At 43.7% G+C, this 27439-nt stretch overlaps 1 protein-coding gene and 1 pseudogene across 1 annotated transcript in view; both read right to left on the bottom strand.

The window, feature by feature from the left end:
* The window catches only part of ZSWIM6 (zinc finger SWIM-type containing 6), a 115500-nt gene extending 88639 nt beyond the window's left edge, over positions 1-26861 (bottom strand). Inside the window, exon 1 of the mRNA XM_066613879.1 lies at positions 26186-26861. Within this exon, the coding sequence (XP_066469976.1) occupies positions 26186-26861 (676 nt within the window). The remainder of the gene's footprint in view (positions 1-26185) is intronic.
* On the bottom strand, positions 13387-13506 carry LOC136643264 (5S ribosomal RNA; annotated as a pseudogene).
* Positions 26862-27439: the final 578 nt, after the last annotated feature.

Below are 27439 nucleotides of genomic sequence, written 5' to 3'. Positions count from 1 at the left end.
GGCTATTTGATCTGACTGGCCCTCAAAATTCTTCTCTGCCATAGCCTATAAAGTTTACATAGGGAAAATACTTGACCTCTCTCTTCTGTTTCCTGGATTCCTTGTAAAAAGTGCTTAATTACAAATACATGGATCTTTACAGAAAGTTTTCATAATGGGAATATTTTATATCTTCACATAAAATTATAAGCACTTAAGAGAAGTAGCTTATTCAAATGATCGAACTGGACAGTTCAGTATATTTCATCACAGTACATTTCTGTTCATCCACATTTCTAATCCACCTCCCCACCAATAAGTCCAGGGGCACACAAGGGTTTATCCCACTTTAATCTCACAACAGTCCTGCTAGTTAGGCAGACCTCCAGACAGATGAACTTGCCCAAACTTTTGAAGTGTTCAAAGAGGCTTCCCCTTCTCAAATGAAAATTCGGGTCAAGATCACAGCACTTTGGGAGTGCTTCTCCCTCTCAGTTTTTGTCAAAAACTACCCTCAAAACTCCTAGTAGTGGATGAGGGATTTTCAGCAGGAAAACAAAGCAGGTGAAATGGTTAACCTTCCTCACCATGTAGCATGATCCTTAACCCAGATTATACTCTAACCTCACAGAAATTTCAGAATTTCACCTGCTGAAATTCTCTCTCCTATACAATTGTTAAAAGTCTAGGATTCCTAAAGTTGAAAGTTTGTCCACTCCTGGTATGGACTATTATCATCCAAAGTTTAAAAACACAACATAATACACAACATAAGTTTTTAAATAAAATAATTTATAGCCCAAGTCTGGCCTAGGATATTATCTGATCTAGTCAGTTCAAAAAGTTTAGGTACTGTATGTACTACAGCACAAATATGAAGAACTAACAGCACAGTCCTATTCATGTCTACTCAGAAGTAAATCCCACTGTTCATCAGGGCTTACTCACAGGTAAGTGAGCACAGGATTACAGCCAAAGGGCCAAACCTATCCAATTTTCCAGCACTCATGCAGTCTTGTCAGGGGGGCATGCACTGCATTCTGTGGATGAGGGACAGCCCCAAAGGCCTCATCAAGGCAAAGGATGGTTTATTCCCTTTCTTCAGGGCTGCATTGTAGCTGCATCAGTGCTGGAAAGTTGGATAGGATTGGGCCCTAAGTTATTAAAAATCACAACACTAGTAATTCATCTCTCTTTATAAAAATGTAGCCTCTCCTAATCACAAAACATCACTTTGACTAGACTGGAAAAAAAAAGGTTAAGAGAAATTCATCCTTATAAACATGCCATAGAATCAGATTATAATGACTACTTGCCATTCTCAACCATACTAAATAGCCTTTGTTCCAGTACACTTTCTCTGAAATGCCTGGTATTTTTTGCAGCGACTATAGCCCTACTCAGTTCTCAAACCATGGGTGTTATACCCACAGATGCTCACCTCAAAGCTCTGCCCCTACACAAAACCTGGCCCATGCAATTCATCCAGTACAGATGTGGACACCAGACACAACATTCACACTTTGGTAATGACTGAACAAGACATATATGCACCATAGGATTGATTCAGTAGCTTGAAGTGGCTGTAACCCTTACCAGGGACTGAAGGTTTTGTTCATTTCTAGGCTACAAACTACACAATATCACTTGCAATGTGGGTTGGTGATGTTCTATTCCATCCCCTCCCTCACTGAGGTCCACTTTGGCAAACAGTAGTAGGCCCACTGTTGGTCCTAGATCACTGGCAATTGCCTAAACATGCTGACTTTTGATGCTGGCCCTGGTCACCTCACCTGCTGTCCTGCTTGATACATTCACAGCCCAATCCTGATTAAATTCCTATGCAGTGATGCAGCAGCCCTGGCTCCACTACATTCCCCCCCCCCCCGGGGAATTTCAGCTGCTGGAGATCTCCTCAGGGTATGGGGATACTTGTCACCTTGCCCTGAGGTAAGACCCAGCAGCTGCAACTGGTCAACTCAGACCTCCACCAGGGATATTGCTGGTGCAAGTCCATGTTGACCCATGATGGGGGAACTAGCCCAGGAAGGACGATATGATACAGCGTGTGCTGGCATCGCCAATCCTGCTCGACCCCACGCCGTTCCACTCCAGTGCCAGACTTACCTTGTCCAGCAGGCATCCCTGCCACCACTGGAGCCAGTGGGCTTCCCACCAGCATGCCTGGTCTTTGCACTGCCAGCAGAACATGCATTCTGCCAGCACTACAGGGAAATAGGATAGGGCCATCAGTGGAAGATATCTCAAACCCCCAACTAGCTCCCTAATTAAATTCTGAGGTGGTCTGGATATCCAATCACACATGTTGCCATGACAACTGCTAAAATGGAAGCTCATGACTAGATGCTTTTGAGTTTCTATCAGGGAGCACTGTTGAGCAATGTTCACTGTGGTGAAATTGAGAAAGGTTACATGTGCCAACGACTATTTGCAATTTTGCATAAATGGCAAACTCTGCCCTTAGATGTGCAAAGCAGAATTGCTAAAGGGTAAGTAGTATTATCATCAGAAAGATACCAGCCAAGTCCTGTAGGTTGCAATCTTCTTTAAAAATAGGCCCAAGTGAAACCCATGAAGCCACCTTCAAAATTATTCCCATGTCTGCATCCCCAAGGACATTCTGTCTCGTTCAGTTCCTTTTTTTATTTATCAAAGACTGAGGGCCCAATCCCATCCAACTTTCCAGCACTGGTGTAGCTGTGCCAATGGGGCATGTGCTGCATGCTGTGGTGGGGTGTAGTCATGGAGGTTCACTCAAGGTAAGAGAACATTTGTTCATTTGCCTTGGGGTTGCATTGTGGCTGCATCAGTGCTGAAAAGTTGGATGGGATTGGGCCGTGGTCAACTTGCACCTAGAATCAAAGTTTACCTATGTTTGTAATTTAAAGTCTGAAACAACCCAAGAAATTTCACTCAGAGTTTAGTCAACCCAACTAGATACTTTTGCCTGTGAAAAATGTTCTTTCCAGGTCAGAGATCTGATGCAAAGGTGGAGACAGAGCTTCCAATGCAGAGATTACAATGTGGCCAATTGCTCTCTTGAACATGTTTCTTGTCAGAACTAATTTTGATCTTAAAGTTTACTAGAACAAAGTCATGGCTGCTAGAAATATACAGACCTTCAGTTTGCTTGATGTGACTATTCACAACAGGTCGAATAGCTGCAATTCAAATTTGGCTGGACTTCAGCGATAATATAGACTGGGGTTTACCTTTTCCAAAATATTTTCAACATTCTGAAGAGGTAGTAATAATAACAATGATCCACTTTTGTTCTGGAAAGATTGAAGTTATCATAAACTAGACTCTTCAAATAGAAGTACACTCCTGACTAAGGGCCCAATCCTATCCAGTTTCCTAGTACCAGCAATGCAGCCCCAAGGTAAGGCAACAAATATTCCCATACCTTAAGGAGGCCTCTGTGATTACCTCCCCACCACAGGATACAGTGCATGCTCCATTGGCATGGCTGCACCAGCACTGGAAAATTGGATAGGATTGGGCCCTAAGCCCCATCCTTCATTATGACAATAGAGTGCCATGGTGGCTGATCATTCTCCTTCATGCAAGCACAAGCTAGTCTCAGAGCCTGTCCTCCCCTATGGCAAAAAGGGCACATGATATAGCCACTTTGCTGTACCAAGTCAAGTGCCTGAGTGGGTGGCCAACTGGGAACCTCACACAAGTCATCTTGGGTCCACTTTGGAAGAAAGGTGAATTGGGGCACAATTCCACAGAGCCCTGGGCTGATGCAAGTCCCTTGCACCAGCCCAAGATGCTCAAAAAAGTGCTGTAAAGCACTTAAGAGGAGAGAGGCCAATGCAGGCCTCAATCCACCAGGGCAACAGGTAAACCCACGCTGGCAGAGCTGGGCCAGTGTGGGGGTCTGGGGGTGTGGGGAGGGCAGCATTTCAGGGCAGGGGATGGTGGGTGGGCCAGTGGGCTGGCGGGGGGGGGGTAAGCAAGGGAGGTGCAAGAATCTGGCACTAATGCGAGATCCTATTCCTGTTCCCAGGCAGCCCAGGGCAGTTCTGGGCTGCTCGAATCCGCGTCACCTCTTTAGACCCACTGGGGCTGCTGCAGCATTACCCGGGGTAAGGGGAAGTGGTTCCTCTTGCCCTGGGATGAGCTGCTTTCAGTACCAACCCTACCTTGGATGCAGGGCAGACCTGCCAGCCTGCCTGTTCCAGAGCAGATTAGGATTGGGCTATGCGATACACTAGCGTGTGAAAGATAACACTTGTTGAGCTGCATGACACTCACTGGCCCTAAAAATGCTGAAATTTGACCAAAAATTGATTGAAATAACATGAATATGTACAATTGACATATGCTTATGTTTTATTTCACATGCTAAATTAAACTGTTACACTCTCAAGAACATGTATGCTTAATTCCACGCACTGTGGTTTAGGCCTTCATAGGCCTAAATAGTTTTGAGCCATGATGATGAATGGAGCTTCATTAAGGAATCAATGAACCTATCTACCCCTAAGAAAAGTGTGTATCCATTTCCTCCAGGAAGTACTTGCATTTCTTACTGCTTGCATTTTAAGTAAAAATCAAAAATGGTTCTACCATGAGGCAGCAACCTCAAGCAGCACATCTGGGATATCATTACAGGTCAGGGTTAGTGTGTGAGGTGGGAAGATGGGAGAGCACTCAGCTTTGAACAACAGTCAACCACCATAAAGAGCTTGTAGGTATGGGCCACTGAAAATAAAAAAGAGAAACTAGCATGACTAGGTCATTTCAATGAGGCTTCTGCAGGAAAACGTCCTGCTGGATTGTATTGACTTGCTGAATGTATTGACATTAATGAATGTATTGACATTAATGAATGTATCCACATTAATTGGGAGCAGGATGAGAGGTGCCACTTGGATTTTCAACTGTAGGCCAAAGCCATCTGACTGGCGTCAGTAATAGTACTGCTTGGTACTAGCAATTTCATCCTATCCTCTGAAACTCAAAACATTTGCACACTCTTCAGTTGCTGATAGGGTGTTTTTGCCCATTTTCAAAATCCAATATCTCAATTTGATCACACATTCATATTTCAATTCCACTCTGTTCATCATTAACAATAGATTACAACAGCCATAACACAAAGTCCACAAACGTTACTAGTGTGCATGCACAAGTTTTACCAGCCTTCGTGTTCAAAGAAAAATCCTAGCAGGCAACTGGAAATGTGAAACTTTTTAAATGAAAATAATCAAGAACTCTCTTTGGCTGCTTTTGTGATATTTTTATGTATTTTGTCTACAACACTCCTAATCTTGAGATTTATACATTCTGATGTTTTAGAAAATTCAGTTCATCCCCTGCCAAAATGAAGAGGAAAAAAACTGCTCAATCACCTAGAAAAGCAATTTTTGTGCTAAGTCAATACATTCAAAAAGTCTGTCATGTGCTGGGTTGATACTTGATCATGAAAGTTCCTTGGGAATCAAAATAAGTTTTCAGCGATGGGGAGAGAACTCTTTCTGGGGGGGGGGGGTGGATGCCTTGAAGTCACATGAGAATGACAGCTAAGGGACTCAGAAAATAGCTACTAAATATTCAAAGAGGGATAAAACAATTTTTAAACAGCCAAAAACTCCACTGGTTTTGGTTCCTTTGACTGAAGACAAACCAAAGATGTCAGGGGGTAGGTGGGTTATATTTTAATAAAAGAAAAATTAAAAGTAAAGATTTGATACTTCATTTCTCCCTTGTAGTTACTGGGGGGAGGGAGTATGTAAGATAGCCCTGGACAGGTACGGCAATCCGATGTGTAGGCAATAAGGCTCCAACAATCAGCAGGTGTAGCAGAGCGATAGGTGGTAACGTCATTGGCCATTGCCCACTGGCAGACAAACAGGCTGACAAATGGCAGCTGGAGGGGGAGAGTCGATGCTGGTTCAAGCCCTTTAATAACTCCCCACAACAGGGGGAAAAGGTAGAAAGTGTAGGAAGTGAAGAAAGGAGAGATTGGCACAGAAGAGGCAGTCCTGAAGGTTAGTAAGAAATGTGACAATAAGGGGGAAGTGGGGGAAAGCCCAAGCACTTAGGAGGAAAAGTAGAAGGAAGGACGTCGGGGCAAGAAACAGCAGCCAAAGCCTAGGATAGGGGGAATGAGCTAGAAAGAACCCAAGGAAGATAAGCTTGCTGCTATAACTTTGCAAACAGCCAGGAGAGTAGATGGAGATAGCCAGCCCATATCCAGTTTTACTTGGGGTCTTATTCACTCTTTCAACAACAAAAAAAGTTTATGTCTACATATTGGTCAGTGTTTTCTCCACGTTACATTCTGCATTCTTCTTAGCTCTGGCCTGAGTTAGGGCATAAAGGACATTGCCTTATCTCTTATTTATAACCTGTACATTGCATATATTACTGCCAACCAGAATAACAATTTCTGACATAAATTACCATAAACCATAAACAACAATTACAGAAGAACCAAAATTAGGCATTTAATTACAAAGCATGGGCCCTGCTTTCTATTGCAGAATATAATTGGGGTACTTTCAGCAGAAGAGCCCTGCTTTACTATAGCGTTTCTTCTAACAGAATAAAAAATCCAAAAACATTTGATAGGAGGAATGGACACTAGTTTTATCAGTACAGATGCAAATACCAGACATTACTGAAAAGTTGGAATCCAAGAAAATGTCATCTATATTTGGCCACCAAGAAATATTTTAGATTAATTAGTCACAAGGCAAGTAAAATGTCTCCCATGCTAAGTCCTCTTGCACTGAAGGTCATTAGTCATTAAAAAACAAACAAATGAAGTCAAGAAGTTCATATCTTCTAAAGCTGTATTACTATGTAACTGGCCACACAGAAACAAACATTTCCACTTGTTTTAAGACAATTAAGACTGCAAGCCTAAGCACACTTACCTGGGAGTAAGCCCCAGAGACTATAATGGAACTTACTTCTGAGTAGACATGCATAGCATTGGGCTCAGGCAGCCCAATCCTGAACTGCCCAGCGCGCGGGGCTGAACTGGCACCAAAAATGGCTGCTGCCGCCGCATCCAGCACACTATAGGCAGCCACTGCTACTCCTCGGGAGAAGGGGAATTTTGTCCCCTCCCCCCGGGTAAAGCGAGTAGCCCCACAATGGACTGTTCCAGCGGTTCTCACACTTTTAGCACTGGGACCCACTTTTTAGAATGAGAATTTGTCAGGACCCACTGGAAGTGATGTCACGACCAGAAGTGACAACATCAAGCAGGGAAGTTTTTAACAATCCTAGGCTGTAATCCTACCCACACTGACCCAGGAGTAGAAAGCATAAACATAGTAGCCTGATCTGTCACATTTCCCCAAATGCAGTCACATACCATAGTAGCATCAAGTCTAATATATTAAAAATAAAATATTGAAATGAATGGGCTGAATTTGGCTCGCGACCCACCTAGTGGATCCCCACCCACAGTTTGAGAAACACTGGACTATTCGATTCTACATCGACCCAAAGGTTGGCGTAGAATTCAGAGCTTCCTGACACAGAGGCTCTGGATCCGGTGGAGCAAGGCTCCACCAGTCCCGCCTCCCTCACTCCCCGGAACACAAAGCTTAGGATTGGGCCCTAACACAGCTCTACACAAAAATCTTGACAATACAGATAACTGTTTCAAGTTCACAAAAATTGCTAAGGACCCAGAGGGTGGTTCCTCTTCTAGCCCCAAATGCAAGGGGACAATCCCAAAAGTCTCTCTAACAACCCATACCTGCAATGTGTGAGGTGTGTGGATGTGTACATGATAGCTGCTAAAATTGACTGACAGTATTTTATTATTCATGTCATTCTCTGTGATTCTTTCTATAAGAGCATTCCTGAAAGAAATTTGAGGTCCAAAGCTTCAATGACTAGGTTCCCATCATCATGAGCAGATACTTCTACTTGCGACATTTCACTAGCATCCATCTACGGCCTCTCGTCCTTTCTTTTCAGAACATGTATCCTTACAAAATGCCTAAAGCAAACTGATTTTTTGTGCCAAAAATTCTACAAAGCAGTTGCATAGAAAGGATATAGAGAAGGGTGTGGAGAAGAACTGGTGAGAACAGGAGGAAATGTCAGTGATGGCAACTGGCCACTGTTTAGCCTAGGAGCAAGGTGTCAGAATGGAGTTGAGTACATGGAAATACAAAATGCAAAGTTCAGGCTTTTGTTGCTTTGTAAGACTTAAAAGCATCGCTTTTCAATCTTTTTAAAATATATTTGCTAATACCACCTTTCTAAGTGCTGCATATTGCAACTACCACTTTTGTAAGTACTGCCACTATTAACAGAGGACACGCCTATGCACAGGGCTGGATGGTTTTCCCCAAAGTTCTGTTCTACACTCCCTTTCCCTAAACCATGGCTGTTCTGAAGGGCCAGACAAGTGCACAACCACATGGGAACACCAACAGGCCAGTCATTTCCAATTCTAATGGGGCATGTCCATGTGGAGGCCACTGCCATATTGTGAAGAACCACTGCTTTAAGGTGAGTTTCCATATAACATGTCTGTGCTAATGTTTTATTCTTTTCAGTGCCCCTGACAAAGCCACAAGTCAAAATGCATTAGTCATTCTGGATCTTTTTCAGTAAACGTACCCAGTCTACATACCTTTTGGGGGCTCTGACTTTTTCTTTTGTTTTCCTGTTCTTTTGTTCTACTTCCCTTCTCTCCACTCAGCCATTGTCATAGCCTGAGAAAAATGAGGCAGGAATTCTAGCTAAATGATATCTTAAATAATTTCTAGAACTACAGAATTCTCCTGTAGAATTTGAATACTACACATATTTGCAAAGGAGTAATGGTATAAGTTGTAATGGTGTAAATTGTAAAAACCTCTAGTTCAGTTATGAATAGGTAATTACCACCACTGTAATTTAAACTGACCTGCCAGGCACTTTAGTCAGAACGTCACTAAAGTAAAAGTTCACTTGTTCAGTACCTCACACTTTTATATCATTATGCTGTAACAGGCCTCTATTTTCCAGTATTATTCCGTTATAATTATACAGCAAACTACCACTGTGTTCATGAACATAAGCCAAACCTTTCATCTACTCAAAAACAAAGCTGGAAAAAATATATTTCCAGTCCCTAGGCACTAGACTCAAATTTCTAGAAGCCTGCAATTAATCCAAACCTGCCTAAAGGACCAGCTCATTTTACCCTTTGAGCTTGAAACTAGGAAATTGTGTCAGCTGCTCCCAAGTAAACAGCTGACTGCTTTAACAGAAAATCCTTTCATGCTGACTCAAGTGAGAAATGCATTTTGTTCAAGAAACTCCACTGTTATAACAGCAAAAAGTAACCATTTAAAGGGTTCAATAAATGAGTCAGAGCTAAAGCATCACCACTGTACAACAACCAGCAAAAAAAATTCCAATAGGGGTGAGAGGAGCAGAGTAATTTTTTACATCGCTTAAATGTTCTGAAAGCAACAAAATACAGACATCAAGCGCATGCTGACATTTAATAGCTTAGTGAGAATCTTCAGTGTGCAAGTCAGTGCTTGTGAACTCCTTCTCTTGCTCATAGTGCATGGAGTTCATGTTTCCCCCTGCTGGCAACAGTCCTGAGCATATGAACTTTTAAAATTTAAAGGTCTGAGCCTCAGCTCTTTGGGCATGTAGCAACACTTATGTGAAAGAAAATGTCCCCATACCTTTCCAACATTGCCAACAAAATTTCTGACCTGTGGGTACTTGGAGCTCTTCTCCTTGCTCAAAAAGGAGCCCCTTGTGGTCATCAGCTCCCTCATAGAACCTGGGATGTGACTGGTGACCTACTTTTAATAAGTCATCAGTTGGCTTTGCTCCTCTCTTTTCTTTCAAGATTTTTTGCATTTATCAATACGGTACAGTTATTCATCTGCAGATCAATTTTGGGTCGTTCACAAAATCAAGCTTTATTTTCACCACTACCCCCAAAAATTATTCAGAAGTCAGCTTTTCACAACAAAAAGACAAGTAAAACATTGGGATTTTTAGCATGGATTTGCAGCAGCAGGTCACAATAAAGCAGTGCTACAACATCAGCTTTTCTTGCTTCCAAATACACGACTCCAGCTCTGCAAAAGATATCAAGCACGTAAGCCTACTAATCTATACATTCACCAAACGTTTTACATCTGCTTTTATCTTGTAGCCTTGAATCAGTAGCAGACACCATACACTTTAAAATATTCGCAAATGTTCAAGTCACAAATATGTTATTACTGTACATGGTTAACCATTACCTATTACAGTCAACTAAAAGCAAGACAGGAACACCCACATGGCAGATTTGCGTACATTTATACACCCACACAGCATATGGACGGTGCTATATCTGGACCAGACAAAGTTAAGCATTTAAGTCCCACTGATTTTAAATGGGACAGATTCAAGGTTAAGCTTAACTCTCTCATTGAGATAGATATAAAAGTACTTGACTTTGGCTGGATGGTACTTCTCTATCATTTGCTAAATTAGATTCTTATTTTACGTAACACAACTTATGTACAGGAGGGAGGCGTTCTGGGCTAGGGGGAGGGTGGGTGGAGGTCAGGGGCGGGCGGGCGGGCAGGCAGGGAGCGGGAGATGGGGCTAGGACCCGGCAGTTATGCCAGATCCCAACCCCCATTCCCAAGCAGCGAGGAGCGGCTTCAAGTCGCTCCACTCTCCTTGGACTTATGCCACCTCATAAGGTGGCACAATTCTAATGAGACCCATAGGAGCTGCAGTGACTTACCCAGGGGTAAGGGGAAGAGTTTCTCTTACCTTCGGCTGAGCCACTTTGGAGCCCTATCTTGCACTGGATACAGCGCAGGTCTCCTGGTATGCCTGTCCCAGCACAAGATAGGATTGTGCTGTTAGTTGCAGAGTTCTCTACCACCAGAATTGTACTCATTATTCGCCATCCCTGTACAATATGTTGGATCCTAATTCACACAGGCATAACAAGGCTCATGTAAACAACTTCCTTGGCCTCACAACAGCCCCTGAAAAGACTCTCCTTGGGGTCATGAGATGAGAATGGGGAGGGATGGGGGATTCCCCAGAAACCAAGCACTAACGCTTCATATCTGCAGAGCTCCACTCGTGGAAGGTACTATTACTGGGTTTTGAACAAGTCCTTTCTTCCCTTACAGCCCACCATATCCCATAACCCCCTTTCTCAAGGATCTCATGAAGATCAGGGGAGTTTTTTCAGAGGGGCAAGGGGGCAGTGAAAATCCTCTATGCAAACTCAATTTTATTCGTGCAATGCAAGATCTAATTTCTCTGGCTCATGAGAAACTGGAGACACACTAAGGACTCAATCCTATCCAACCTTCCAGTGCAGATGCAGCCATGCCAACAGCATGTGTGTTGCATCCTGCAGTGGGGAAACTTCTGTTCTCTTACCTTGGGGCTGCACTGTGGCTGGCATTGGGGCTGGACAGATGGACAGGATTGGGCCCTAAGGTAATCATGTTTTAAATTCAGCATCAAAAAGACCCATAAACGTATTAACAGCCAAATGTTTAACATGAAAGATTAGAGAAACTTTTAAATCTTTGTACAACACTTCATAAAAGGCAAACTGTTAACCAGCTGCAAAAACCAAACCCTTGTAAAATAAAGTATAAACTCCTTGTCCAAAGGAAATAAGAAACGTTTAAGGAAACTGATGAACACAATTTGTGCTCTGGCTTAAAATCAAAACTTTCTTGAGTGGTGAAATAACACTATTGATTTAGGACACTGCTTCTATCTGAAAAAGGAAAAAGAAATTCATAACTGTTTGTATCAATGAAAAAAGTCATTAGTTAATGTTCCATTAAAGCATGGTGCTACCCTTTTTTTTTTTTACATTTGCCTTGCTGCTAGCAAACATTATAAGGATGGTTACATGAAGACCTTCACATGTAACTAAGCTAACTTTGCTTGTCCTACACGATCAGCTAAACAAGTCATTAAGTATTCCTTCCAATTTCCAGATTCCTCCTGCTGCTGGCCTTCCATTTATGGGGTGTGGGTGTGTGTAATAAGCTGCAATGGAAAATATAACATAGCATGACAAACCAACATTCTTCCAAGTGCATGCAACTGAATTGTGCTCTCTTTCTTTAGGGTATTCTTTGAATCTACAGGCCCAGGCAAAATTACACAGCTGCTCCACCTAGTTTTAAAATGGTTACTTTAATAACTACATGTAATCTATCAAAAGAAGTCCCACAACGCTAGAGTCGACAACATAACAACATTGCTATAAATGACATTCCCACATTGAATTTTCCTCACCTCTAAGTGGCAGTGAACAAAAGAAGAACCCTGCTGGATCAGGCCAAAGGCCCAACAAGTCCAGTTTCCTGTATCTCACAGTGGCCCACCAAATGCCTCAAGGAGCACACAAGACAATAAGAGACCTGCATCCTGTTGCCACTCCCTTGCATCTGACATTCTGAGTTAGTTTACTTCTAAAACCAGGAAGTTGCACATACCTGTGGTGGACTTTCTTCTAGATATCTGTCCAGTCTCTTTAAAAGGCATAAGAACATAAGAACAGCCCCACTGGATCAGGCCATAGGCCCATCTAGTCCAGCTTCCTGTATCTCACAGCGGCCCACCAAATGCCCCAGGAAGTACACCAGATAACAAGAGACCTGCATCCTGGTGCCCTCCCTTGCATTGGCATTCTGACATAGCCCATTTCTAAAATCATGAGGTTGCACATACACATCATGGCTTGTAACCCATAATGGATTTTTCCTCCAGAAACTTGTCCAATCCCCTTTTAAAGGCATCCAGGCCAGATGCTAACAGTTAACCTCTGCTAACTGAGTAAGAGGCACTTTTTCAAGTGGGTGTTCCTCTTTTTTTAGCAGGCAGAGAGTAACTGGCCCTCCTCACCCCTGCAGTGTCTTTTCTAGTGGCTACCTGCTGGTGTTCTTTTGCATCTTTTTAGATTGTGAGCCCTATTGGGACAGGGAGCCATTAGTTATTTGATTTTTCTCTGTAAACCGTTTTGTGAACTTTTTGTTGAAAAGCGGTATATAAATACTGTTAATAATAAATAATAATAATAATGACGTCACCACATCCTGGGGCAAGGTGTTCCACAGACCAACCACATGCTGAGTAAAGAAATTTTTTTTTTTAATCTGTCCTAACTCTCCCAACACTCAATTTGAGTGGATGTCCCCTGGTTCTGGTGTTATGTGAGAGTGTAAAGAGCATCTCTCTATCCACTTTATCCTTCCCATGCATAATTTTGTATGTCTCAATCATGTCCCCCCTCAGGCGCCTCTTTTCTAGGCTGAAGAGGCCCAAACGCCGTAGCCTTTCCTCGTAAGGAAGGTGCCCCAGCCCAGTAATCATCTTGATTGGCAACCTTCAGTCTCAAAAGACTATGATATAAGCCTACAGCACCCGGTATTCCCAGGCGGTCTCCCATCCAAGTACTAACCAGGCCTGGCCCTGCTTAGCTTCCGAGATTAGATGAGATCGGGCATGTGCAGGGTAACAGTTGCTGCCAGTAATCATCATCTTAGTCGCTCTCTTTTGCACCTTTTCCATTTCCATTATGTCCTTTTTGAGATGTGGCAACCAGAACTGGACACAATACTCCAGGTGTGGCCTTACCATCGATTTCCATCTTCCCATCATCTAGCCTCTAGACGAGAAGCTATTGCTACATCTTTTGGCAAAGAGGTCCACAGACTACTTACATGCTGGGTAAAGAAATATTTTCTTTTGTCTGTTCTAACTCTCTCAACACTCAATTTTAGTGGATGTCCCCTGGTTCTGGTGCTGTGTGACAGCGAAAAGAACATCCTCTATCCACTCTGTACAACTCTTGGGAGCCCGTTGGGCAACAGCCCTAGGAGGATCCCCAACTGTACACTTCCCCATGTTTAGCAAAGTGCATGTGCATACTAGCTCTCTCCTCCCTTTCCTGGGATTTGTAAAATGGTGCCAGGGAAGAGAAGATGGTTCACTGCTGCCCCCACACAGGCACTGGCTTACAGAAAGTTGGAGAGGAGCAGCAGGCACTGGTCAGAGAAGGGTATGGACACTCCAATGGGCATGAGTTTCTGACATATACTCCACAATGAAACCACCCCTACTTTGACTTTGTCAGTGGCTACCACTAGCGGGGACAAATAAACCTATAACACAATGACATGAAGAAACAGACAAGCAATCTATAACCTCCCCCCAAACATTAAGGGGGAGAACCTGGAAACTCAACATGTGTGTATTCTTTTTAGACGGCATACCTACCCGTGTCCAGAATAACCAGCGATACAGTGATACAGTAATCACAAAACGTTTTACGATATTTAGCAATGGTATTACATTTTTTAAAAGGAATGTTCCTATAACACTGCCATCTTTCAGCTTGAATGTGTTATTAGAGCCAGCCCTGCACACAGATACCTAAGTGGCATCCATGGGCAGAAGCACTTTTAGTCAACTCACGTTGGTGTCCATACAGAATGCATTACTTCAGCACTTAAAAGATCTTCACTGCTTCCAGTCTATTCTTAAGTATGCTTCAGAATGATGGTGCTGACTTATGGAGCACCGATTAACCGTGTCATCTCAAGGGCTGCCATTATTCATTGTAGTGTATTACATTTTTTCCCTCATAAGGATAGACAACTGACTTTCAAAACAAAGCACAAATGAGTTTAATTTGAAGCAACTATTACGGATAAAAAAAAGTGTCACTCTAGTGACTATTGCTATTGTTCTCTTGTTTGAAATATGCTGGGGAGGTCAGTACCAATACAGGCAGATCTGCAGACACAGCCTGGGAAATATCAATACACCTAAATCAGGAGACGATCTGTGTAACAAAACAAAGCCTATAGGATCAGAGGGAGACTCTTCAACTTCGCCCAGCAAAAAGGTGGGTGAAAGGGCTACTTGAAGCTGTGTTCTTCATTCAGCTAACTAAAGGTTGGGATTGAAAGTCTTAAATCTCCATGCAGTCAAGGCACCCAAAAATCACATTTCATGGGCAGGTAAATGCTACTGATTGCTTTCTCATACCAAAGGAAGATACTGTGGTTAGAATGCATTTTAACAGAAACAACATGACAGACTACATGTAGAACCAGTCTGATTTCTCAAACCCAGCATCACTTGAATTGTATATAAACTGAACCATCAATTATAAAAGTGGTTAAGTATTTAAAAAACCAACATTCCCACTGGCAGAATGCTCAACATCACACTAAACTGTGCTTTTAGTTAATAATCTTCACCAGCAAGTAGCTAAGATCTAAGATCAGCTAATTAAACAAGGATCCTGCTTCTAAGGCAACTCTGGGATTTTTTCATTTCCAAAATCATTAGAATGAAAAGAGACCTTGACCAAAGAAAGCGAATGGTCAGAAGAACAATTTATATATAGGTCTATGTTCAATGCCCCCCCCATGACATCTTCCATGACATTCTTTGGTAACATTAGAGAATCTGACACCAATTAACAATATAAAAAAAGACTTATGAAAACAGACAGGCTGTTAAAGCAGGACAAGAGGTAAATCACCTGGAATTTCAACACATTAATTCAGTAAATGAGTTTCCAATGTATCCGATCAGCTTACTTCAGTTGTGAGAATTTAAACTTACTGACAGTTTCTACTGCATCTTTCCAATTAACGTCAGACCTCCTCAGCCATTGCCCATATACAACTTCAGCTATTCAAAGACTGTCAAGTGCACTCACTTGCAACAAGAAAGCAATACTCTAAAACATTAAGCTCTCTTTTTACAAGTGTGACAGTGTAGATGGTTTCACACAGGTCTCTAATAAAGTCATTTAAATTCTATAAAAGGACATTATTCATTCATATTGTACTTCGTTCCAAAATGAAATTATTTTGCTTTCAGGGATGAACTTTGGTTTGAAGCCCTAACATTAAGAAGCAAGAAAGTGAACCTTTAGTAAAATAGCCTTTTGTAAAATAACTAAAAAGGCCCATTTTGGGACTGGAAAGTAGGAGCAAAGAAAGATTTCAATCAGGAGGCAATTACTTTCAATAATTTTTGAGACATGCATCTTGATGCACATTAACATAAAAGTTGAAAAAAACCATGCTCCTGAATATGGTATTTGTTGGGGTAGTTTTTATGCCTTATTATCATAACATTACCACCTTAGGTCAAATGTTGTTGGCAACCTTCAGTCTCGAAAGACTATGGTATCGCGCTCTGAATGGTGGTTCTGGAACAGCGTCTAGTGTGGCTGAAAAGGCCAATTCGGGAGTGACAATCCCTTCCACACTGGGAGCAAGTGCAGTCTGTCCCTGGTCTGTCTCCCTGGCTATGGGCCTTCCTTCTTTGCCTCTTTGCCTCAGACTGTTGGCCAAGTGTCTCATCAAACTGGGAAAGGCCATGCTGCACAGCCTGCCTCCAAGTGGGCCACTCAGAGGCCAGGGTTTCCCACCTGTTGAGGTCCATTCCTAAGGCCTTCAGATCCCTCTTGCAGATGTAAAGAGGTCATGTAGGTCATGTAGATGTAGGTCAAATAGCCAAACCCTTTTAAAACAAAAATGTGTGAGACTTTTGACATGCATACCTAAAACAAAAAAGGTCTACCAAATTGGTTTTTAAAAAAAGTAATCAGTGTGAAGAATCCATGACTCAGACAAAAATATCAGCACTCTTCTTTAATAACCTCATGTGGTCTGAAACATGAGAATGAATTACTATACTCCTTCGGATCTCTAAACATGGCATCCCTGTATATACAGTACTTACAACAAATTGCATTTACCACAAAGTCAGCATCTAAACCTCTCATGACATTTATTGTTTCTAGATGGTTTAACATCTAAATTTTAATTTGTCATAAACTGCAGGGTACAACAATCCCCACTTGCAGACTTGTAATAAGATGGAGCCAAAAGGAAAGATGAGAGGGAGGAGATTTGAACACACAATCCGTGGTCAGAAGGAAAAGGTTAAGGGACATTTTGGTTGCAGGTACATGTGATTAATAGCAGACTCTAAGTCTAGGTATGTCCTCATTGCATATAATGCAGGGAGTGGGCACCTCTTTTTTTAAAATAAAGTAAAAAAAGGGTGCAAAGCTGGGGGAGCAGTAAACTGCTCCTCCTCTTGTTTTTTCTCCTCAACCAAGCTCCAGTGCTTGAAATGAACTCAACAAGAAAAAAAGTAGGGGAGAAGGTGTGCTACAGAGAGGTAAGCAGCAGGCACAGGGAGGGCTTCACTCTTCCATTCATGCACCTCAGCCACCTTGCTGCATGTGATTTAGACAAACCAGACCAGCCAAATGAAGACAACACCTAACTCTCTCCCAGACTCACACAGGAAGACAGTAGTAGTCTTGAACCCATGTCTTAGATCAGTAATAGATAGAGGTGTTTGTTTCTGGTAAGACAGGATTACGGACTAAGGGCGCAATCCTAACCCCTTATGTCAGTGCCTTCAAGCACTGGCATAGTGGTGCCAACGGAACATGAGCTGCATCCTACAGTTGGGTGTCACTCACAGAGGCCTACTCAAAGTGAGGGAATGTTTGTTCCCTTACCTCAGAGCTGCATTGCCCTTATGTCTGTACAGGAAAGCACTGACATAAGGGGTTAGGATTGCGCCCTAAGTCTTACTGAACATTATGGGCTTACTCCTGAGTAAACACCGTTTTCAAACACCTCTAGCAATAGTTTAGGTGACAATTAACAAGTTATGATTTAACCCAGAAAAGACAGAGGTACTTCTGGTCAGTAGGAAAGCCAAGCCAGGATGACACTCCCTTGGAGGATCATAACTTGGAGGTTCATAACTCCCTTGGAAGTTCATAACTGAGAGGTTCCTAAATTGTCAGGTAGTGGTTGTTGTCAAGACAACCTATGCACAGCTTTGGCTAGCTTGCTAACTGGGAGAAGTTCAATCTGGTCACCATCACACATACTCTGGTTACCCCTGCCAGGGTAAGAGACACCTTTTAAAGTGATGTCATCTTATATTTAGCAGGGGGGGACAGCAACCATCCCTCGTAACCCCCAACATGGCTTCTTTCCCAGTGGCTGCTGCTGGTGTCTCTTCTGCATCTCATTTTAGATTCTGAGCCCTTTGGGGGCAAGAAACCATTCATTTTGCAATGTAAACTACTTCATGAACTACTTTTGTTAAAAATATAAATATTCTTAATAACATAGGGTGGACTACTGCTTCCTATTTAACCCATTTCTGCCCAGCCCACAGGTGTATGCTGATCCCTGTTGCGTATATGCAACGTAGCACAGATATGGCTTAAGGCTGCTTTTGAAAAGCAATCAACAACTCCAGCTGCTACAGAACACTGAGGCCAGGATACTGGTGGGAGCCTTTTTCTCATTGTGCTACTTTTATACTGCTAGAGCTGCAGTAGCTTGCGGCTTGCCTGGGCCCAATTCAAAGTGCTGGGAGTAATCTTTCAAGGTCTGAATAGTTTATTATTAGGTTATTTGAAGAGTTGCTTACTCGCACATGATCCTGCACACCTATTCTTTAGGAAAAGAATGCCACTGGTGGTTGAAGTGTTATTAGTGAAGTTCAGGACAGGGTCTTCTTGACTGCAGAACCTAGACTTCAGAAGTTCTTCCCCCAAGGAAGCTCATGTGGTCCCTTCCCTATTAACTTTTCAGAAATTGTTGAAGGCAGCTTTTTCTATTCAGAAGAACAAATTATGTTGAAGGCAGAATTGATGAACTCTGAAGTTTCAGAAATTGTTGAACAGTTCATGTTGGTTAACCTTTCCTCCTCTGCTGCTCCTTGGGTGCCTGTGTTCCTATGATAATCAAGTTTTTGCCAATATTTATTTTGTGTTTTATACTTACTGTAGACCGCTTTGGCAGTCTAAACACAGCCTGTATGTTTGAGTTCAAACTTGATTGCCACTGTAACAAGCAGCTTGAGTCCAATAATAACAATATTACTCAGGGATACCAGGGTCTTAAAAATGAAGCTAATGTGTTATTTTTGTTTTTAAGATTAAAATTTGACAGCACAAACTCAAGGTTCTTAAACCAAACACTCTGAAGCAGATTCCCCACATGAAACAAGAACTCAGCCTATGGGTCATCATCCATTCAAAGGCAGGAACACAGCAGGACAGAACAGCAGTAGGCCATAAGATAAACCTCTATAGGAGTTCTCTGGCCTGAGCAATCAAGGGCCATCACTCTGCTTTGCCTCTGTTCTGTCTTGACCTGGCCACTCTCTCAGCCTCTTTGCTTGAAGAACCAACCCATCCCCACCTTCACAAGTGTTGCTCATGACACAAAGCAGTAGCAGTTCATGAAGGCCATGCAGCAATTTGCATGCTGGCTGCATTTAATCAAAATGTAGTTGCACAAAAAATGGTTGCAGGACTAGTTAGATTTACAGTTTCACTAAGTTAGAAACGCCAAGCCATCCCATATGTCTTTCCTCAATCACCTGCCAATGAGACACACACGTACTGCACTAACACCCAAAAAGCTGCCTTGGCATCAAAACTGGATTAACTAGTAGGTGAAATACTAGCCAGCCCACCCCCTAGAAGCATTTTAAATTGTGCAATTTAAAATGATTTGCCCATCATCAGCAGTCTGTTTTACTGCTGATTTCATATGTGTTCAGGGTGGGGTTAATACAGACTCTAGCTAGTGCCAGAAAATGTGAATTACATGCACATAATTATCAGGGGGAGAGATGAAATTGTGAGGAACATTGCATAAAAGAGCAATGTAAATTTGCTCTCATTTCAATAGCTTTTTGATTCCTATCACACACTATTTCATTTTAAATAATTGCTCATTTATGGAACTTCAGCAGATGGAAGCAATGGCATCAGCTGCTATTCACCAGAACCGGCCAGAGTTCAAGAACCATTTCATACTATAACATGATCAGTGCTGTGAGCGACAACCTGAAACTAGTCAATGCACAGGTTCATTTCAGACCCAACAAGCCATGGTTCATGAGACCCCCCTCCCAGTGCAAGTAGAGCCTGGTTTGTACAAACTACAGTTTGTCATGAACAGAAGCTTCTTATTACAGATGGAGGGAACACTGCACATTTATTTATTCAAGAAATCTATATCCCACTTTCCCATGCCAAAGCAAATGGCCAAGGTGTCATATAAAACTTTATTATACAGTACAATGTATCACAACACACAAGAAAAACAAGGCATTAAAACATTAATTTTATTACATATTGAAACAAACTAAAACAGAGCAAAATTTAACAAATAGCACTGGGTCAATAGAGGATAAAGTAGTCCAGGGAAGCACTCAAGTCACAGCCATATTTCAAAGAGCAAATATCCTCTCAGCAACCAAATGCCAGGTGAAACAGGTATGTTTTGAGCCCTCACTGAAAAGTTATGAGGGAGGGAATAATTCTCAGTTACCTGCAAGGGAATTCCATAGTTGCGGTGCCACTACAGAAAATGCTTGTCCCCAAGCTGCCACCCCCTCACCTGGGACAGAGGCAGCATTTGTAGAAGAACTTCTTCAGATGACCTAAGAGGGCAGGCTGAAATGTATAGAATGAGATCTTTCAGATATCCTGGACCCAGATTGTAGAGGGCCTTACAGGTTATAACACTGCTGTGTTCCCTCAAACACTAAACTATGATTTAGTGTTGCATCTGGACTAGGCCACAGTGTTGGAATTTGAGACAATTTAAAGCTAATTCACATGAGCTTGTGACTATTTGCCTATGGGCCCCTCCTTGGCAATGTAGAGTCTTCAGGTAACAAAGGGATAATATGGAAATCACTTGCTGCTTTTTGCAGTGACCAGGCAAAGCAGTGGCATTACTGAAACAGTATTCTCCAATTGGCTATGGCTGTTGTGGACTTATCAAGCTGCTACAGCCTGTTAGAGACTACTGCACATGCAAGGAACGGTTCACAATAACCAAACTGAACCTGTGTTTCATTGAGTCAGAACAAATCTGTCTAAATATCATATCCAAAATAAGTGTTAGAAATGTATATCAATGTGAATGGAAGTGTTTATTAAAGATCACAGCCACCAGAACCACCACCTGCCATATGAGGGAGGAGGAGAAGCAGCAGCATCTGGAAAGGCAACATACCACATGTAGACCACCAAAATATCCTCTGAGCAGGAGAAGCTATAAGGCAAAAAAGAGAGAGAAGACACACCTTACTGTTTTAATGATTTGCTCTTTTTATTGGTTTTATGTAAGCTGCTCTTGGCAGCCTTGCTGGCTGAAAAGCAGGCTAACAATCCTTCACACACACCCTACCATGGAAAATAATATGACAGCACAAATAAAGTTTGATCGGAAACTATTTTTCAATCCAGAGATCAGACAAAGATAGACTGTGCCATCCCTTCAGAATTATTGGCCATTTCAGACCAACATGTGGACTGGCTGAGCACCCACAAGCATGTTGTGTCAGTACAGCAAGATATTCATAAATTGCACTCAACCTGTAGTGTAACTGTCCTGGCTGTTGCTTTACCCATCCTTGATCTAGACAATTTTTCAGGAGTATGCCATACCCCAGCAACCTTTAGATGTCAAGCTGACACACCTGTGTCGCAGCTGGGACTACAATGCCACAGCCTACACCTTGAGGCACAAGAAATCCAACCCCAATCGCAAAACTTTTTACTGACAAAATAAATGCAAAAAACCTGAATTACAAGAGTTAGCAATATCTACTGAATACACAAATACCAACCATACAGGCCACACAACTAGAAATAAAAATATGCTGCCCCAAATGGGTGTAACATCAATCAGTGCAGATGTGATCTCTTGATATTCTGAATTCCAACTGAAGGTCAACCCATTAGTCAGTTTCAGGCAATCCTTATTCAGCAGGGGAAAAAAAACATACATCCAATTGCAAGTCAATGACAATGTCAAGCATGTACAGGATATTTAAAAACAGCAAATTCCTTGTAATTGAAAGTGATTGGCAAAAGGCTAACCTTACAAACAACTCCTTGAAGCTTCAAGGTTGCAAGCTATTAAAATTCCACTGACAGCAGACTTATGCTACAGTCCAAGATCAGACTGCAAATTCCCCTGAATTTTAACGCAATCTTGAAGTCATGATTTTCTCCAGTCTTCTGCAGATGAAATCCAAAAGAGTCTGGCTCCAGTAAATGTTGTCTGTTTATCAGCCTCTAAAGTGAGATGTCTAACCTTTGTGTACAGAAAGTAGTTAATTTTTCTTTCTGAAGATTAATCCTAAACAGATCAGAATAGCAATGCCTTGTTATCACTTTCCCAAACACCCAATGTGCAACCAGTTTCAAATGAGACATTCTTATGTGGATATGGCTCTTGGTGCTCTAGAATCCTGCAGCTAAACACTAGACATAAGTTTTGTTTTCCACAGCAGCAAAGTATTCTGATCTTCACAATATTTAGTACTTCAGATGGGAGGGAAGAGGCTGAGCCTGCTTACTTTTACACTTATCAAATCTGTGTTTAATGAAAGTCAAGTGTGTGGCAGCTGAAGTAGCAATAGGCTGAAAAATTCATTGTTACAAATATTTTTCTTCTATTTCAAAAAAGATGTGTCTGTGTGACCTATGGATTCAACAGTAAGATTCAATACAGTCTTAATGTTGTCCCAGACAGAAGAGCTGGATACTTTATTTTAAAATGCACATATTTTAGCAGTTTACAGTTCAAACCACCATCTTACAGATTCTTCATGCTGTTTAAGATAATTTCAAAATACAGCTTAAAGGAAGAGTTTGTCTCATGCACATCAGTTCAACTAATTTTATTTATTCACTACTAGATGAAGATACTAGAATTACAAAGACTCTTTAAAGGTGCCAGGATTAAAGATGTAATTTGCCCAACACTTATAGTATCCTGTGGCATAGCATTAATCATGCTACAGTGTAGAATACACATTGTAGACACCAAGTACAAACATTACAGAAAGTAAATTTTTATCTGTGCTGCCATTCCCTTTGTACACTAGTCTCATTTCTTCACCCCACCTTCCAATCAATTCCTAAGACAGCTTAAAGGAGAAGAAGCTATCAAAATCATAAGACAAAATTAAAGTCAGCATACAATCCCAATATTTAAAATACCGTACAACCCTAAAATCCTAGTTCAGTAGTCTAGACCATTCATGATGGTAGGAACCCTACACAAATGCCATTTTCATTAACAGTCGTCGTCCCCCCCATGTAAAACATTTACAATTCTTAATGGGCCTACCATTCACTATTGGAAAATATTTGCGATTTGGAAACTTAAGCATCTGTTATGCTCTTCTCACCACACCCATATAAAGTCACATTTTAACTGTGCTGTGAAATGCAAAGTTTCCATACATTTATAGCTTGGAAAACTTCCAAAAAGATCATGTAAGAAAAGAAATGTATGTGTACTACCAGTGTGTACCATTTGCTGCATGTTTATTTAAGTTTCAGAAGCAACAGTGGACATGAGTTCTATTTATGCATAGTTTCCTCTGTTCACACTGACCTTTGCCAACACAAGGCAACTCCCCTTTGAGGCTACACAAGTTATTTTTTCCTCCTTTTAGGAGTTCTCAATGAGACCTCTTCCAAGTGTTGAAAGCAAGCAAAACTAAGCCCATGCTGGGTGTCTGTCTCCTAGAGAAGATTGCATCTTTTATTTATCGCCCCTTGGCTTTATTTTCACAGTGAATTCCTAGCTTAAATGTAATCAGCCAAGAAACCCTCCCTATGTGCACTCCTGTCATTCCTCATCCCTTGCAAGCGGAGTCAAGCAGAGGCACAAAAAGCCCTCAGCAACGCCAGCCAAACCAGAAGAGGCTCAGCTCTGGTGGTGCCACCATGAAATGGAGAGTTGCCTCCAACTCCTGCTCTGAGGGACAGAACCAGAAGTCTTGAGGAATGTTAATTAGAACTTAGAGGAAAGCTCAAAGCGAAATGATTTGCAGGCAGAAGGGACAGGCACTATGGTGAGAATGAAGTCAGTCTAACAGTTCAGCAATTCCACTCTAATTCAAGCTGGCTCTGACCATTTCTTTTTAAGGTGGCTATTGATATCCACTTCAGCACTTAAAAGAGAAAGATGCACAACCACTATCCAAACCTAAACCACTACAGATGTCTACGTCTTTTAACTGTCAAGAAACGCCAACCACCAGAAAAAGGTGATTTTTATAATGGGGGAAAAAGGAGGCCATAATATTCAGCTTTGTGGGTTTCAACCCACTTAAAAATGTCATCCCAACCATGTTCAAAAACTGACAGCTGGGCCAAAAAGGAAAAAAAGAGAAACTACATAAACCCACAGACTACATTTAAATTTCACATCAGATGAAGCTGGACAAATCTGAACAGAAGAAAAATGGTGTAGAGCAGCTTTAAAAAATGCCTGGATCTCCTTCCCCTTTGTCAGATATTTTGCAGGCAGTGAAAAGCAGTGAAAGAAACTCTTTTATATCACTCCCCCTTTTCATAGAGAAACAGAAAAAACTGAAAAGGACACAAACAAACATGAACATAAGATGCCAGGTCCTCCTCCAAGGGCAATTTCCTGAAGGCCACTGGAGATGTACAGGCAAAACACAAGCCTCTTGAAAATAAAACAAAGATCTAGTACCACTGAGAGCCTCACTCCAAGCAGGAAGTTTTATAATGAAAATAATCACCCTTCTGCCCATTTCTCTTAAACAGAGAGACTCAACTCCAAAACCTGAAATGAGAAGAAAAAAAGCAAGCCACTCAGATCCCTGAAACCTCCTTTATTGATAGAAATAACCCCTCCCCACCCCCTTAATGGAAAGAATGGTAAGGGGGAACCACCTCCAGAGCCCTTGGATTTAAAGGGAGGAGTTAAATGGAAAGGGAATTCTATCTCCTAGAGAGAATGAAGACAAGAATAAGCAGTAGGAGAAAGAAGACCAGCACTTAGCCCCTCTTCACTATTACAAAGCAAAAGAAAAACCAGCTACATCCTAAAGCTATTTGGCAGCATCTCAGACTGCCTCTGCCTTCCTGCACAGCAGTCCCCCTAGGCAGCCAGCTTTCTCCACCCTCCCCAGACAGACCTCCTTTCAGCCCCCGTTTCATCAGCAATCTGACAGCTTTACGACCCAATGACCTACCCCCAGTGCCAGCAATAACAAAACCCAGGAGGATGAGAAGATGCAGACTGGAGAGATGCAGTCTGGACACAGGAGTGCCCAAGGAGCCTGTGCAAAGCCAATGAAAATTTTCATTCTCTTCAAGTGTTGCTGTCCTAGAAATGTCTTTGTCTGGAGACTCTAATCTCCCCTGGCAAATTCAAAAGATGAGGAGGTATTCCTGCCCCCTCCCCTGGGGGCTCCTTCTGCTGATTCACTTCCATTCACATTCTTTGACATTTGTGGTTGGGGGGGGGGGAGAACAAAACAGACACAACCATCTCTTATTGTGGTTGACAAGGGTCAAGACAGGGAAGGGGGACAAACCACCAGCACAGGATTTTAATGTTCCAGATTATCCAGAGTCAGATTTTTTAACCGGCTATAAACAGAATAGGATGCTGTGCGCATTTTGCGAGGCTGGAACAGAGAAACAAGGATTATGTGGGGCAGTTTAGAAACAGGGGGTTTAAAAGGATGGGAAGAGAAAAAGCTAGCTAAGGTAGTGCTGCCTATATGAAATGACAGCTGCTTGGATAGTCTGGAGTCTCAAAACCCAATCCCATGCCTGATTACTGAGAAATAAGTCCTTTTGCAGTCAATGAGCCTTCCTCCCATGAATGTGTGTATAGGATTGCAGCCTTGTATGCTAGCTGGGGGGAGGGTTTGAATGAAAGTTAGAAGAAAATTGCATAGTTCCTGAGAGCTTAACTGCAGTGATCAAAGAAAGACTTTGGAGTGGGGGGGATGAGACGGGGCTGGAGGGAGAAGGGAAAGAAAAAAGAGGATGGCACCACTGCACAGGTGGATGAGCCAAAAAGGGAAGGCAGGTCAAGTGAGGGGGGAGAGAAGAGGGAAGAAGAGAATGAAAAGGAGAAGGAAGGGGAGACAGAAGGAAAGAGGGAGGGTGAGGAGGAAGGGGAGAGAGGAAGAGGAGGAAGGGGGAGAGAGTGGAGGAAGGGGGAGAGAAGAAGAGGGAGGAGGAAGAGCCCGTGACCCGAAGCTATGTGACTAAAGGGAAGGGAAGACAGGCGGCCGCTTCCACCCCACCCCACCCGCGACCCAGTCAGTGACTCACCGACTTGCAGGACGTTGTCGACGCAGCCGCCGTCGAGCAGAGCGATCCCCCTGCGGAAGGGCAAGCGGTTCTCGTCCGCGGCGGCGGCGGCGGCGTCCACTCCTCCGCCACCGGGCGCGGTGCTGCCGCCGTTGCCGCCGCCGCTGGAGACAGAGGCGGCGCCCGCGGCGGTGCCCGCGGAGGCGCCGACGCTAGATCCCCCGCCGGGAGCGGCGGCCGAGGCGCTGCCGCCGCCGCCGGAGTCCTCGGCGGCGGCGGCGGCGCCGGTGTTGAAGGAGGAGTACATGCAGATCTCCCTCTCGCTGCGGGGGAAGGACCAGTAGACGATGCGGCGCTGTACGGGCTCCGGGATGCGCTCGAAGCGCTCCTCCACCCGCTGGAACGGCCACTTCTCCGCCACGCGCCGCGCCGCGATGTCCAGCAGCGACTCCGGGCTCTGCGTCTTACCCGGCGGCAGCACCCCCAGCGCGGCGTATGCGGCTGCCAGGGCCGGGGGGAAGGCAGCCGCGGCGGCAGCGGCGGCGGCCGAGGAGGGGCCCGCCACGCACAGCGCCCCGCCGCCGCCCGCGCCCCCTTCGCCGCCGCCCGCCCGCTGGCCCGGCCTGCACCCGGCGCCGTAGCCGGGTCTGCAGCAAAGGCGCTTGGCGGGGGGAGGGAGCTGTCCACGCTCCGCCATGATCGCGCCGCTTCTAAGCAGGCGGCGGAAGTGGCCGTACACTATAAACCGCTCCAGGAAGCCGGAGAGAGGCTGCCGGAGGGGAGCCCCGCCCACCGCGTCCATATATGGGCACGGGGGAGGGCCCATCCGGAGGGAAGGGAGGCGGGGCGGGGCTACGCAAATACAAGGCCACAAACATAAATAGAACGGGCCCCGAGGCCGTGTGCTCAGCGCGTCAGCTGTGACGGGGCGGCGGCGTTCAAAGGGGGAGGGGATCAGAGAAGGGGCCCCGCCCCCGTGCCCATATATGGGCACCCACCCTCGCCCTGTCAGTCTCTTACCTCCCCCACGTGATCCGTATATGCGGGACACACCCCTCGGTTTTACGTTGGGCTCCCCTCACGCGCCCTGCTCGTGGTGGGGGAGGGGGGGGGCCGGGCGGCTCTCTCTGTCGTGCCTTGTAGGGGAATGGCATGTCTGAGGGGGCGGGGCTCCAGCCCCCCAGGGAAGTCCTTGGGGGCGGGGCTGAGGCTGAGGGGAAGGGGACGAACAAAAGAGGCCGACAGAGCCCACCCCCAGCTGCCGCCTCAGCTGTC

This window comes from Tiliqua scincoides, chromosome 2 (genome assembly GCF_035046505.1).
Source record: "Tiliqua scincoides isolate rTilSci1 chromosome 2, rTilSci1.hap2, whole genome shotgun sequence".
Taxonomy (NCBI): Eukaryota; Metazoa; Chordata; class Lepidosauria; order Squamata; family Scincidae; genus Tiliqua; species Tiliqua scincoides.
The sequence above is the reverse complement of the archived record's forward strand: the minus strand, read 5'-3'. Positions and strand labels throughout refer to the sequence as shown.